Raw genomic sequence first — 16651 nt, 5'->3', positions numbered from 1 at the left:
TTTTCAAGTTGGTGAAAGCTAAGAAGTAGGTGTGAAGTTGTAAAAAAGTCAATTGTACTTTTATGCAAACTTATACTTTAGAATAGAATAACATTGTTTTATATAGGATATAGGACTTGGATATAAACTTGGATATGGAAAATTTGATTTTGTTTTTACCAGAAAAAATTTCAATAAAAAAAATATGTCAATTTTACACCATTTTATTTATTATAAATGATGACATTGTTTTTTTAATCACAAATCAAGAAGCAATTATACGGTATATTGTTAAGCGTAAAACCACTTATTTTTTATATTCATGATACAAAATAAATATGTCGATCAGTTTGTGCAAATGCCCTGCGCTGAAATTTCTTTGCTTCATTCAATCATTTATTTAAAAAAAAAATGGTATGGAAAATACGTAGCAGCATTTAAATTAAAAATTAAAGCGAATGTAAATTTGAGGGTAATGAAAGACGTAGCAAAAGCACATTTGCTAATAACATAATTAAGGAAATATAAAACACTGTTCGAGGTCACATCGAATCGTTTTCTCCGAAAGGCACAACACAAAAAGACACCATCAAACATAACTTAATATTCCAAAATGTGTGCAAGGAAAAACAGCAATATCTTCAATAACACATTCAGCGCCGTCTGTTTAATTATAAAATTTTCTGTCTCTTTAAATATTTCTAATGACCTAAGTGGCATAACTTCTACTTTATTTTATACGATGGTGTTCCAGAAGTCAATCTATATCAGTAGACAGAGAGAAAGAAAGTTGATAGCACGGCATAATAATACAATCGACGAAGAATTCGCAGACATAAAACGAATTGCCTTCACATTTAACTGACAAGTTTTTTCAATGAACTGTTTCATATGTACAAATTATTCTGCAACACTCTGTCTAGTTACAATCTGGAAAATGGGGGTAGCTCATGTTTTGTTTGGTCAGAGATAAATGGCAAAAGAGATTTCAATGATATTGCGAAATGCATACATTTCTACTTTAAAAGCCCTACTAAGACAAATTAAATCGATGCGAATTGCTTTGAATCTACAGTTACTATTGCTTTGTTTGTGCAAATTGTATTTTCAACTTTGAATATTAGATTGTATATTTTATACAACTCAGTTCATGTATACGCACTGAAACCGTGTATATAAATATAGTTGTTAACAAACATTATCAAAATAAAAAAATAAATAATGAACAGAAAGTTACTTTCACTTGCATACTAAATACAGTTTTAGATGTAATCATGTACTAATAGTGCACATAAGAAAGATAACTTAGTTGCTGAATTGCAGAGTGTATAATAAACTGATGATGCCAACCAAATACTGATGTGATTAAGACTTTTATAGTTTGTGATATGATAAATAATGTCTGTTTAAAGCTAAAGAAGGAAACAGTCTCTCAATTATGCATCTGCTTTAAGTGTAGTTTTGCATTGAGATAGTATATTTCGTCTTTAATAATTGAAACTCGAATTTGAAGGAACATTTATTTGTTTGAACAAAATTTCAACAAAACCTTTAAAACTTTCATGAAAATGTTTGGCATTTTTCCTGAAAATATTATGTGGTAATTAATACAAAAACCGAATTATTGCCCACAACTGCAAATCATAATCGGATTGTCTTTGCGAAACGTTCCATGATTTTCGCGAAGAAAAATAATTCATGGTACATCACTTATTATCGTAACAAAAACGTATTTAACGAATTTTTTTTTCGAATTTTGGCTTACATTATGTTTAAACAAGATTTTTCTCATAAAACGTCAACATTTTTATTCGAAATACCATGAGTTATCTTATTAATACTTAGTTTAAGCCCACACATGTTCCAATATTCAAACAAGAGATCCAAATGGTTTTAAACATTTTCGCGTGTTTTACCTACAATTTCCATATCATCGGTAAAAGCAACAAAATCAAACGTTATATCGTCAATATTAAAACCAGATGAAATCTTGTAAAACAGTTATAAATCCTCAACAAACAATTATAATAATAAATTTGACAATAAGTCCCCTTAACGTATTCAAAATAAATTGCTAAAATATTCATTAAAATGAGTATAGTTTAACACAATATTTAACAATTTCGTACATACTTTTCATAATAAACAGTTATTCTCAGTAATTACCCTGTTATGCCACATTTGCATTATTTCAACCTTAGTGCATTTATACATATATTATCAAAGCATTTAATCCTATAAACATTTAAAACATTTACAACATTCATGTAAGGAAGCCCGACCTAGATTTTTCGTTGAAAATTTATATGTATGCTTTTCCTGTATTAAACATTTCTCAATCGTTAAATATAAAACAGAACAGAAAGTGTTTTATATAACTTGAACAAGTCTAGCTCATCGTTATAAATAGACAACTGACAATATATAAACAATAAGCACATGCATAGCAATGCAAAAGTGACAAAGATAGCATATAAAATGTATTAAAAATGCACTAAGGTCATTATGTTACTCAACGTTTTGAATTCAATATCTCAGTTCTCATTTAAACAGCATTTTTACAATATTTCGGGAGGTTCGTTAGAAATATATATATCATATTTATTATAAATTTATTCAAAAAAGCTTACAATTCCATTAAATTTATAGCGTTTAGGAACATAAATCTCATAGAGGTCAACGAAACAGAAAAAGTCTACATGTGGTATTAACATTAAACATATTCTATCATGCTGTCGTATAATATCATAAAATAGAAAGCACATGCAAGTCCGCTCAAAAGTATGCAAATAAACGCAAGCCGAATGAATCCGATCCTGACTCGAGATCATCTGAGGAAACTGTACTTTGTAACCAGTCATAATCGGGTTCGCCACTAAGCGCAATTTATATCGGCAGCTAGCAACACAGGGTGAAGAATCAACGGGGTTTTCAGGGGTTTACACACGGGCTAGACAGAATGTAAATACACAGTTAATGACTTTTTTTTAAATCTCAAGTTATTGAAATACATTTGCAAAAAATTTTAGCGCATAAAAGACAGTGTTTCTTGTAGTTCGGGTCGATAACTTATGATATAAGACAAAATCCTTAAACACGTATGAAATCGATGCCAAAAGTTTACGTTGCGAACTGCATAACCGTGTTGATGAATATTGTGCCACTTCGAACTTTTGGACAAGAGCATTTGTTACAGTAAAGCTTATTAAATAAAGTAATTATGATGTATTTCAAATTGCCATAAGCAGCATACAAAACTGTATTTTATGCACTAGCCGAAATTTCTAAGAAAAGTTGTTTTAACAAGTTATTTGAAAAAAAGCAACACTTACCGGTGTGTTTACATCCATTAACGTTCAAGTGTGAACCCCACAACGTCACGTGATCCTGCACTCTGAACGCTGTAAGCCGAATGAAACTAAGCCGAGGAAGAAAAAGGATGTACTTTTTTACCTAAATACCACTCCATAATCTAGAGCACTTGTAACACTGTTATGCCCTACCGCTCTATGCACATATTTCACTATGGGCCGCAACACTGGGATTTCGATATTGCATAAGGCACATATCGGTTACCGGCCTTTGGCATTATTTCCGACAACTCAGGTCTTTGAGTGCATATTTCCGTTACCTGGCTTTTCTGGACGTGTATCCGGAGTAAAATGCTCTTCTCTTGCATTTCTGACACAAAGGACCCACTGATCAAGTACATATTTAGATATTCGTTTTGAGTATCCTTAAGTAATCTGGGATAAATCCTTGCCACTGATAATCAGTGTTTAAGAAATCGCATCAGTCAATTGAGGACTACGTGCTTGGCCAAGTATCTAAAAAGAAGACTACATAACTGTCCATAAATGTAAGCTTTATTAAGTCAACACCTGGTTCGAGCGATTCAATATCTAACACCGCGAGTGGAAGTCAGTGCTGGTAGACAATTTCAAAGCCGGTATATTTGTTTATATATATATATAGATAGACGAAGAGAAGAGAGAGAGAGAGAGAAGAGAGAAGAGATAGAGAGAGAGAGAGAGAGCGAGAGAGAGAGAGGGAGAGGGAGAGCGAAGAGAGCTAGAGAGAGAGAGATAGAGAGAGAGAGAAAGAGAGAGAGAGAGAGAGTAGAGAGAGGAGAGAGAGAGAGACGGAAGAGAGAGAGAGGAGAGAGAGAGAGAGAGAAAGAGGAACAAGATGAGAAGGCGCGTAGAGAAGAGAGGAGAGAGAGGCGAGCGAGGAGCGAGGCGAGCGGAGCGAGGAGAGAAGCAGCGAGAGAGGCGAGTGCGAGAGAAGCGAGCGACGAGAGATCGCTATCTTATCTCATCTATCTATCGATATCTTATATCTCTATCTATTCTCTATCTTCGCAGATATCTCTCTGTCTCGTCTTGTCTTCTATCTCGCGGAGAGAGAGAGAGATAGATTTCGCTCTCTCTCTCTCGATCTATCTCAGGGGCTCTTATCATACTCAGATATCTCGCCATAGCTTTATCTACAGCATCTCCTATCTCTCGCTCGCTCTCTCTCTCTCTCTCTCCTCTCTCTCTCTCTCTCTCTCTCTCTCTCTCTCTCTCCCCTCTCTCTCTCTCTCTTCTCTGGCCAGTAACGGGGTCTCTGATTTAGAAATAGGTCATGGGGTTCCCATTTTAAACACATGTATCTCCATACCCTTTTTTATCCGATATAAACACGAATTAAAGTATATAGGGGTACCTTATATATTATTATATATAAATACGTCATTTATTTAACGTCTTATACAAGGAAATATATAGCGAAATTAATTGCGAGGTTTTTATATTGACCTCGTAAGTTAAGTCTGAAAACTACGGAGACCGGGTAACTGGCACTATGTTTTAGTATAATAAATTTTCAGATTAAACAATGTGTACGCAATCTATTTAGAGAATCAGATATTTAAATGTGTGTATAATTTATTTTCAGACATATATATAAATCTACATTTCTGTATATAGCTTGTGTACACATTGCATTATCTGGAAATTTATGATTCACACATCTCTATACCTAGAAATATATTGTATATATATATATATATATCTGAAAATATATTATGTACACATCTAAATAATCTATTAATTAATTAAAGACGAAAACATCTTAGTGTCTGGAAATACAAAATAAACACATTCATGCCATTCAACGTATAATTAATGTGTTTACAGATATGCCCCTGCACATACACTTGGAGACTTTTCAATCGCAACACTTTATAAACTAGAATATCTCAGTAATGGGTTAAGATTTTTACTTATAATTTCACATGTGATCATTTGTCTATATTCTGTGCAAGATTACGATACAATCATTCATCCGTGACAATCAGGCGCTTTTGCACGTGGGGTAGGTGTGGTTTCATCTTCTTTCACGTTAAAATGGTGAAACGCGATACGATTCTTTTTATTTCAATTTCTTCATTTTAGGTGGTTTGATATACCAGGAAAACATTAAATGAATTTAAAAATCAATATGTCTCGTATACAATTTTAGGAGCGCAACATCGCAATCGGCATGTTCCAGTCTACCTTCCACACCCTTGATCGTCATGGATGAATGATTTCATCGTTTGCTTGTACATATTGTAGTAAAATGATCACATGTACAATTTTAAATCAAAATATTTACTCATAACTGAGATATTTAAGTTTGAAAAATGGTGCGTTCGAAAAGTCACCAAGGATAGTACAGCGCTATATAATTCCAATTTAATTTCAATTTCATCATTCTTCAGGTGGGTTTTTACACCAGGAAAACATAACATTAATTACAAAAAACATCATGGCTCGTATGAGCGCAATGTTACAAGCCGGTCGGTCATTAAGACGTTTAAGTTAATGCGTTGTACATTTCACATTATTATTTTGCGATGTACGATTTGCGAATTTTACTTCTTTAATGATTTTTTTAAATTTGTTATGTTTGATATTTTAATGTCGATCAATTTTAATTAAATTGACTTTAATTATTAGATATGTGTTGAATTAGTCTGAGTCCAAATTTCAACAAATCCGTTCAAAAAATAAGGGAGCTATATTGATTTGAGTACGTGTTGCGTTAGAAAATTCTCCAAGTGTATATACTGTGTAGATCCATGTCTTCAGAAATGTATATAATGTACAGAGCTGTGTCGCTTAAAATATATTGTGAACACATCAGTTTCTCTTTAAATGTATCGCGTACACATCTTTGTTGCTGGGAATGAATAATGTTCAGATATATGTTCAGATATATTTTTCGAAAATATAGTATATAAACAATAAAGTTGCTTAAAACATATAATGTTCATATCTACGACTATTAAAATATATTATGTGTACACCTGTATCCTTTGAAATATATTATGAACTTTCCCTAGTCATCTTTGTCCGTAGAAATATATGTTTACCTTTATCTTTGTCACTGAACTATATAATGTACACACAAGAATTTCCACACATTATATACCGATTAATGACTCTAGAACTATATTTGTGTCGCTCATTCCCAATAACATTGAACTAAACATAAATGTACAAGTCAGTGTGCATTACCGTTGCAAAAAGGCATACTCTTGGGTTGTGCTTACATATTAACCCTTATTCAATACTTTCCTTAATGCACCGTTTATTATTTTTCAAAATCTTCAAATGGATGTAAATATTAAATCGCAATAAAGTTCTGTGTAAATTGAATCGGAGATCATAGATAAGCCTATTTTTGTTTCACATTGCAAAAAATGCGCAATCGCTTACATGAGAAAACCTTTGATGATTATGACATGATTAATAATTAGATGTCGTGTGCTTTTTTAGCTATTATACGGCGTTGCGTCATCGTTTAAAATGATTGCTCAGACTGATACAGGGAGAGTATAAAAGGTCCTGATTCCCAAACCACGGTGCATTCGCCATCCTTCCTCAAGCAAGGTAAGTTTAAAAGATTCACTTGATACAGGATTATTAAACGTACCGCGAAATCAAGAATAAACTATTTACGAAGTAAACGAAGTAAAAGTAAATACAATACTATTATGCTAAAATGTTGAATACAAATGAACTTGTATTATTGATTAAGAGTCGCTAGCTCGTAAAAAAGATAATTTATGTATTAAAAAATGTATAAATTTAAATATATAAAACACACTGTAGAACGTTTTTTAAACACTCATTTCATACAACTGTATCTATGAAACATAGACCAGATTCTGCTACATCATTAAATTTGTGTGCAAGTGATCTTTTCCTATCTTAAAGGGAGTTTTGGAAAATGACAAATTAAAAGAAAATGTCAAATTTAAAAAAAGATCGTATGGATAATATTCCAACTAGGAAAATAACAATCCAGCCTTGTCTCAAATTTATTGTATTGCTTTAATAATCATCAATCATAATGGGACGAAAAATTAAGCGTTTTAAAACGTTTGCATCGATAAGTTGACACAAACTTGTATTACTGATTTAGCGTGTTAACAGCCATGCACAGTCAAAGTCCAGGACGGTGTATTGGCAGCCTGTTATCTTTTGCTTAGAGGTCCCTAGTTCGAAACTAAGGGAATTCAGATTATGTTTGTCTTTTACTTTGACATATTTTTTAATATTAATTTTTGTATAGTATATTCAGTTAGTGACATTTTTAAACACTACGAAAATTTTTTAAACAAGTCTTTCTGAATCAAAAATAAAATAAATCACGTGTGTTCTGCTAAATACTGCTTAAAACGGTAACTGTGTATTTCACAGAAGAGTCCAACTTAAAATGTCTCGAAATTTATAACTCTCTTAACACATACTCCATGACTAAAATGTAATTCTGTATGTTCTGTGGTTCTGCAGACAATCGAAGATGAACGTTTTCTTGTTGACGACACTTTTCGTCGGCACCGTCACAGCCGTCGGTAAAGGTAGGAAAACAGTTTTAGTTTGAATATGAGCCTCGTTCTGGGAATACGGGGCTTAAAGCATGTGCGTAAAGTGTCTTCCCAGATTAGCATGTGCAGTCCACACATGCTAGTCAGGGAAGACACTTTCCGCCTTAACTAGATGTTCGTTTAAAAGAGACTTCCTGTCAACAAAATATTCCATAAAAGCGGAACGTGTCTTCCCTGATTAGCCTGCGCGAACTGAACAGGCTAATCTGGGATGATGCTTTACGAACATGCATTAAGCCTGGTTTTCACTGAGGACGGCTTATATGTTACGATCTGTATTTCAGCTGAAAACCCCAATATATTCTGTTTTCTTCTTTTTTTTTATTATACCAATATCGTTTTTAATAATATTCATAATAAACGTCCATTTTATATTTTATTCGTTTAGTAAGTGTTGTTGTATTTTACTACAAAGATGTTCCTAATTCATTAAACATGCTCAACATTATCGAGATGTCAATATGTTAAGGCAAGTACTGCACTAAGTCTTTGGTCGATATCGAGAAAAAAAAGAAGATATTTTGATAGTTGAAGGTGAAGTATTCCGTCAATCTCTTCCCATCAAGAGTCCTGAGTATTCACGACACGCCCACGAAATGAGCCTTGTTCTGGGATAACAGGGCTTAATGCATGTGCGTAGTGTCGCTCCAGATTAGCCGAAGCAGTCAGCACATGCTAATCAGGCACCATAATTTCTGCCTCAACTGATTTTTTGCTAAGCAGACACTTCCTGTAAAAAATTATCATGAAAGCGCACTTGCATTAAGCCCTGTTTTCCCAGAACGAGTATCAAATAATAGCGTGTCCTTCGTGTAGCAAAATCATGGAGTGCTATACAAACATGCGTGAAATAGCTTAAATAAATTGTATTCCGTGTTTTCCAGTATTGTCACCGACGCGTCATTTTGATTGTATAATTGTTACATTTCACGGAATTTGAATAATGAGAAAGAAAAACACAACAACATTAACCCTCATGCAGACATAACTGCGATACAAACCCTTCATTTCTGAAAAGGATTTAGACATCCTTTAAGATGTACCGCTAATGGAGGCGTATTGAAGAAGCAAGGAAATATTCCACTCAGAGCTGTTTCTTACAACTTAAACGAACATTAAGACATATGTAAAATATTTCTGGACAGGCGACAGGAAGTGGCTTGTCGTGATCGCAGAAGCTCTTCTGTACATATTTGCACGTGCATGTACTCAGTAATTCAAATTTGTATTTCCAGGGGGACATGGCGGTGGATTTAATGTTGGTGGCGGTGGTAGTTTTTCCGCTGGAGGAGGCTTTAGAACCGGCGCCAGCTGGGGAGGAAGATCAGGAACTGGTGGCGCAGGATCCGGGGGTGGTCAAGGTGGATCGGGAGGTCAGACTGGATGGAGCGGCGGAGGCTCATGGGGTGCCCGAGGTGGTCTAACTGGAGGCTGGACTGGCGGATCTGGAACTGGTGGCGGTGCTTCCGGTAGTATGGGAACTGGTGGCGAATGGAGAACTGGTGGTACAACCGGAAGCGCCGGCGGTTCAGCGGGCGTAAAAATTATAATTACTGGAGCTCAATCCGGAGGTCCAAGCGGACCCTCTGCTGGCGGCCCGTCCGGAGGAACCTTCATCTCTGGATCTGGTTCCGGTAGCGGCTTCTTCAGCGGATCTACAGGCGGTTTTGCTCCTTCCGGCCCAATCGGCGGCCCAGTTTCCGGAGGCCCATCAGGAGGCGGATTTTTCTCAGGATCTGCTTCAGGTGAGGGATTTTTTTAGCGGCGGTTCCGGTCCTTCCGGCCCAGGTCCTTTTGCAGGCGGTCCCTCTGCCGGCGGATTTACCGGCGGTCTTGCTCCTTCCGGCCAAATCGGCGGCCCAGTTTCCGGAGGCCCATCAGGAGGTGGATTTTTCTCAGGATCTGCTTCAGGTGGCGGATTCTTTAGCGGCGGTTCCGGTCCAGGTCCGTTTGCAGGCGGTCCCTCTGTCGGTGGATCTACAGGCAGCTTTCCTGCTTCCGGCCCAATCGGCGGCCCAGTTTCAGGAGGCCCATCAAGAGGCGGATTTTTCACAGGCTCAACTTCAGGTGAGGGATTCTTTAGCGGCGGGTTCGGTCCTTCCGGTCCAGGTCCTTTTGCAGGCGCCCCCTCTGTCGGTGGATCAACAGGCGGTCTTGCTCCTTCCGGCCCAATCGGCGGCCCAGTTTCCGGAGGCCCATCAGGAGGCGGATTTTTCTCAGGATCTGCTTCAGGTGGCGGATTCTTTAGCGGCGGATCCGGTCCTTCCGGTCCAGGTCCTTTTGCAGGCGGTCCATCTGCCGGTGGCCCCGCTGGTGTGGGTGGAGCATTTGGTGGCGGCTTCAGCGTTTCCGGTGGCGGTTTTGGCGGTGCTGGACGCGGAGGAGGCGGTAAAAGTAAGCGTCCAATTCAACATCATTTGCATGATGTTAAACTCAGTGTACAATAACACTTGCTTAACAAAACGATAAAGTGCGCGTATAATAACACATTATTAACATAACGTTAAAGTTGGCGGCCAATAACAAATCGTTAAATATCGAAGAAGAAAGCGACAAGTAACATGTAATTCACTTTAAGCCAATGAATGCGTCCGCACACAAAATGAAAATTTATTAAAACGCTTTGAGTGCGTCGTCCGTTTAGTTTACATCTTAAGCCTCTAAGTATTGATGTTGAGTCACACAACATTTTATATCATATCCATTTTCAGTTACCAATTAAAAAGCTGTCCAGTGTTTTTCCAACAACACATGGCTAATGTATCAGTCAAATAATTCAATATGCATTGGTTTTATAATAATGTTCTTTTGCAGAATATTAGACTGGTCCGATAGAAGACAGTCGTTCACGAAATATCAGCGACCATAAGGTGTCGATGTCCACTGGCACCTTATCTCACTACCCGACGATGAAGACGACGGATTGTTCAACCGACGAGATTTTATGCCCTCTGTAGCTTATTGCTTTTTGATTGAAGTTGCTTTTAATCAATATTGTTTTCCCTTAAATCCGCTTTGATGCATATATTTCCTACATATTTTCGCAATAAATTATTGCTCGAAAATGCCTTGCTTTTTGGGAATCCGTAATAACAACTATCATACTCAATAAAAACGAAACAACAACAATTAGACGGTCATCTCTTATCTTATATGCCAGCTTAAATATCGACGCTGATAGCTGAGAAAGACCTTAATCAAGAAATATACACGTTTATTGACACATATTGAAGAAATTAAATGCACGAAACTACGGACATATGTTGATCAGTTCTACCAAAATCCATGCATTGAAACGTTTTTGCTACATTATTTTTATTCATTTATTCAAAATTAAACTGAAAATAAAAGACGTTGCTTCATTAGAAATTAAACAAAGGAAAATTTACGGCTATGAACGACGTATTAAAAGGCTCATCTGCAAACACCATAATGAAGGATGGGCACAACGGCTATGAAGGACGTATTAAAGGGACCTTTTCACAGATTTTTGCAGATATTGTAAATTTGTCATTAAATGCTTTATATTGATAAATGTAAAACATTGGATCTAAAAAGCTCCAGTAAAAAAATAAGAATAAAATTAAAGAAAGACAAAAAGTAATCCTCAACTAAGCTCGAACTACTGACCCCTAAAGTAAAAGTCTTACGCTTAGACAACTCGACCATCCGTGCTCATACAATGACAGATGTATTTTATACTTAATATAAGCAATCCTCGTAGTGTTACAACCTTAAACGAAAACAACAAAACTCTTCACAGTTTTTAATCGTTTCGCTTTGCAACGCGTTATAATTATTAGGTTTTTTAAATCGCCAAAAGATGCATATTATGGATATTTTAGAGCATGGTAAATGATCACTATTAGGGTTTCCTCACAAGTATCATAACTAAAACGAAAATTTGTTAATCTGAAACATTTTTGTTTAATTTCGTCAATTTACCATAACGTGAAAAGGCCCCTGTAAAGGCCCACCTGCCAACACAATAACTAAGGATCGGCACAACACAAAAAGACTCCATGTCTCGAGATTCTTAAAACATAACATAGTAGTCCAGAAATGTATGCATTGTGAAAAGAAGAACAGCTACATGTTGAATTCTATATGTCTAGCCGTGGGTTTAATGAAGAATTCTCTATCAATATCCCAAAGTATCCCGATATGGCCAAAGTAGTAAATTATTCAAAACGAAGGCGTTGCAGAATTCATTCTTTACCAACAGAGAGAGGTAATAGCACGAAGAAATAATACAACCGAATTCAAATTAGCAGACAGAAAATTCATCGCATACACATTTGATTATCATTTTGTTTTTAATATCCAAGTGCATTTTTGTCAATGTGATGTTTTATATCAACAATTTACACTGAACTATTCTCTCTGATTACAATCTGGCCGATGGCAGTGGTTAATATTTTGTTTGGTCAGCACTACATGGCAACAGTTATTTCAATGAGATTGCGACATGCATATTTCTACGTTAAAAGCCTTGCCGGCACAATTGTAACCGATGCTACATTGCTACAATTTATATTTAACTTTCGGCTAAAAAAAACACTAAATGTTACGTTTCAAGTAATTTAAAACGTTGGTTTTTTTTACTCCTAAAAGCGGAGGTTTCTTATCGAACTCCACTGTGTTACCTGTCTGAAGAAGGTCGGAAACCCATCGAACCGTTTTGATCCCTTTTATCCATAAACAAAGAAATCCGAGCCTCTACATGTATTTGATGACATTTTGCTATGACATTTATTCTGCCCTTTGTCAGCAGTGTTTCCCACTCTGGGACGTCCTTTGAAAAAAAGCCCCACTGGTCTGCTCTGATCTGGCCGTGTAACTAAATGTCCAGGAGCTTCCTGGCTCTAAACGATAACGTTCGGTTGTGCGAGAAAACATCGGGATTTGAAAATTGCTGGAATGGTTTGCAACTATCGCGTTGTCGCATTGTCGCCATCGTACTATCGCAATGTCGCCATCGTACTATCGCATTGTCGCCATCGCACTATCACATTGTCGCCATCGTACTATCGCACTATCGCATTGGCGCTCTCTGGATGTTAATGTGTCACCACGATGGCACTAACGGTATTCCGTACTGCTGTACGCTCTTGCGAAGTTTTACGCTTGCTGTCTGTTTTCTTCAGTTCATGTAACACATTTCAAATGCCTCTTTTTTTATTTGCGTCACTTCGGTATAGACTAAAGACTAGCACCATAACCTTCTCAGAACAACGGCAGGTTAGTTCAATCGTCTGAATTCTGATGACCATACAATGAAGTGCCTGACATGGTCTGTTGATGTGATTGGCTGCGCAAGTCCGGATAATTTGGTCAAGGCATTAAAGAGACATAGCAAAAATGCCATTGATTTTACTCTCACAGCTTTACATACCAAATCATGTGAACTTATGCTATCCACCAGAATTTGCCAAGCCTGTATCCCTGAATAATTATCCCAAGCCGTGCTGTTTGCTGTGCACGATATTCTGTATTTACAGCCATTTTGCACGGCTGTGAAAATAGTGCTCTGCCCGTATTCTTCGTAAATGAAGTCTTGCTTCCAAAATGTTTTACATGATATCAAAGACTAGGTACCTTTAAGTATTTGTTGATTCTTCATCTATAGGAAATAACCAAAGTTCTCCTCATATAATGTTGTCGAGTAATGTCGTGTCCGCCATAAGAAGCCATTGTCAATTACTTGTGTCTGATAATCATAATGGCTTATATAAACTTTTTGTTTATATAAGCCTTGGTGATAATAGCGTCTTCACTCGAAGTTCCATACAAAAACTTCATCAATTTTCATGACAGATGTCGGTCGATATTGTAGAAAACTAAGAAACTCCACTGTCTTTATTTTCCGAACATTCGGACGACTCGATCACGTGCCTCGAAAGTGTTGACTTTTTCACTACTAGAATGCGAGTGAGAACGTTCCTGTAAACGACTTTTTCTTTTTTAGAGAAAAGCATGCTAAGCGGCTGTCTAGAAACAAGGTCTTTGTGTTACCCGTCTCTTCTAAAATGTCGTAACGTAAACGACGTTTGTTCGACTTTAACGCCGAAGGTGTGCTAGCGTACGACTCTACGTCGGACGCACTAATTCCCCTTATACCTTGCGATTTTGAACTAGATAAATAACTTCAGAAGCAAAAGACAAGAACGCCTTCGGTCAATTTGTATTTCACGGCCAGGACGTAATCAAGAGCTTTATTCAAAAAGCTTTCTTCAGGAACGTACCCACCAAGCATAATGCAAATTAGTGCTATACAGGTCCGATATGGTTTTATTTTGCGTTAACTATACCAGCACAATATCCATTCGGGATGTTTGACCGATATTGTCTACATACATGCAGATAGAAGACAGTGCCTTAGTCAAATTATACACATATTCCAATGCGCATGATAAATTTTATACTTAATCAGAGCAAGAGGTAAAACTGCTTGATACACAGTGGAATGTAGCCCCGTACGCCTCTCCATTGTTGTCATATTTCAGTCTTCAGGGAGGTCACGGGTTCGATCCCCACTGTGTGACTGTTTTAAGCTCCAAAAAAATTCACCAAGTAGTGGTTCTACCCAGGCCCAAGACTCATTGAAAAGTCCAATTGCGTCGATGCTCAAGACGAGTCCTGCAAATACTGTGAAGAAGAGGAAAAAGAAGAAAACGAAAAAAGAAGAAGAAGAGACTGCATGCAGTAGAGCTATTTTTATGTGAAACATAATGACCAAAGTTGCTTCACCTAGCTTATTGGAATATTGTGTAGATACATATCTAACTAGATACTTAAATTATTTGGTAGATCGACCATGTTGTATTTATATGCTTATAACTCTTTTGCGAGATCGTTTTAATGGATTTTCTGTACTAACGACACTAGAGCACTTAACGTATGTGTGAAGAATTTAATTCATACGTTACGTTTTGGCATTCAAGTTTTCATTTTCTGTCTGCAAAGTAAATTTCATAATAGTCGTTTCAACTACGCGTTTCGCTTGTGATTAATTATGGGGTAATTATGAGGCTCGGTCAGCCCTCAAACCGGTTATTACCACCAATGCTTTGGATGTACTGTTCTAATACGGCGATCTCAACTTTCGTCATGTTATGTTTATATTCTGTAACAAAGGAAGCAGATCAGAACACGAATTTCTCTCCTGTTATAGTTTCTGGAGTTTCATTGTGTGTTATATTGTTTGTGCAGTTAACCTATTAGAACTGACTAGATTCATTGAGTCATTACACCTGGTGAAATACGAACATGTTTTAAATGTAAATTTTATTTATCTGGTTTTATCATTTATTACAATAATAGAAACAATACATAATACAAATGATACAATTCATAATAATAATACATTATACAATTGACAAGTGATCTTGTGTTCAAAGCTGAATGTAGGTATTGCTACAGAAATAAATTAAATTATAAAAACTAAAAAAAAGCTAAACATAGCAAACAAGGGCGTTTTTGACCATTTGATAAAACAAAGTGTATCGTTATGCTTGGTGGCGCGACTAACCAAATCATAGAATGAATATTCTGACACTTATAGTTCTAGATGTTTCTGTTCAAACCTAAATTTTAAATGTTGATTAATATGACTGTTCTTAAAAGTATATTAAAACGTAAGAAACATGTCTGTCTAAATCACTAAGCATGAAAAATACGAGCAGTCTAGGAACATTGGACGTTCTAAAAAAATTGTACCATGTAATTTATGTCTTATTATTTTAGTTCCCAACAAGAATTTATAAAAGTGTACATGGTGCACAAACAGAATAACAAAAAAAACATATATAACAAAGAACTGGTTGTTTTTGATACAGTTACATACTGTTTATTCTGATTGATTTATATACCACCAGAGTTTTAATTACTGCAGAAGTCAGCCCTGCTGGGATGGTTTTTTTTCCAGCATTTTCATTTTCAGCATACCATGAAGCTTGTTTTTTTAATTTGTTTCATTTATGATTTTGGTTGAAGCCCGGAAGCGGGGCGATATAATTAAACACTTTTTAGATTAACGATAATAAAAAAAAAATTTCCCATTAAAATGAGGAAAACATTTTAGTGTTCAAAGGAACATAATTTTTCATAAAATCTTCCTAAAGTAATGGTCATTGGCGTACAGACGCATATGTTTACACCTATCATTACACAGTTTTTCAGGCATAACCCAGATGAAGTTTTTGCCCATCATAAACTAAATCACAATTTCCACTAAACTAAAGCACAATTTTCAATTATTTCAAGACATACCTCACCCAAAAGCATAGACTAAAAGATAATGTTTTGTTTTCATTTAATCATTGTTTTACGATTAAATGATAGTTAAATATGTCGTCTTAAAACAAAGCAGTTTTATTTGTGTCGGAACTTCCGATAGTACACTGAATACACAATTGTTTGATCCATCTTGAACACTAACAATACCTAAGAAGGCATTAAAGTTTGATGTTCATGACAGCAGCGTTTAATACAACATATGTTTAAAGAATATTGCATACATAGATATAATAATAATCTTGTTTCGCTTTTTGTTTTGTATGATGTACAAAACGACATGTAAATGCATACGTCTTTATGGATAAGATGTGTTTGTATGATGTACAAAACGACATGTAAATACATATGTCTTTATGGATAAGATTCAAACGACATGTAAATGCATATGTCTTTATGGATAAGATGTGTTTGTATGATGTACAAAACGACATAAAAATGCATATGTCTTTATGG

The 16651-nt window shown here is 36.0% G+C and overlaps 2 protein-coding genes across 3 annotated transcripts in view; both read left to right on the top strand.

Moving 5' to 3' along the window:
• Positions 1-16651, top strand: part of LOC127839085 (fibroin heavy chain-like) — a 278358-nt gene that overhangs the window by 47144 nt on the left and 214563 nt on the right. The window lies entirely within an intron of this gene.
• Positions 7799-10965, top strand: LOC127839091 (uncharacterized). 2 transcript variants are annotated; one of them, XM_052367296.1, is made up of 4 exons: positions 7799-7873; positions 9136-9645; positions 9812-10294; positions 10715-10965. In XM_052367296.1, exons 1-4 carry the CDS (start codon positions 7816-7818, stop codon positions 10720-10722), a joined length of 1059 nt encoding a protein of 352 aa, XP_052223256.1. In that variant the 5' UTR covers positions 7799-7815; the 3' UTR covers positions 10723-10965. The 2 variants fall into 2 exon arrangements, with proteins under 2 accessions (XP_052223256.1, XP_052223257.1); XM_052367297.1 differs by having other exon boundaries at positions 7806-7873; positions 9968-10294.

The sequence above is a fragment of the Dreissena polymorpha genome, chromosome 7, assembly GCF_020536995.1.
Source record: "Dreissena polymorpha isolate Duluth1 chromosome 7, UMN_Dpol_1.0, whole genome shotgun sequence".
Lineage (NCBI taxonomy): Eukaryota > Metazoa > Mollusca > Bivalvia > Myida > Dreissenidae > Dreissena > Dreissena polymorpha.
The sequence above is the reverse complement of the archived record's forward strand: the minus strand, read 5'-3'. Positions and strand labels throughout refer to the sequence as shown.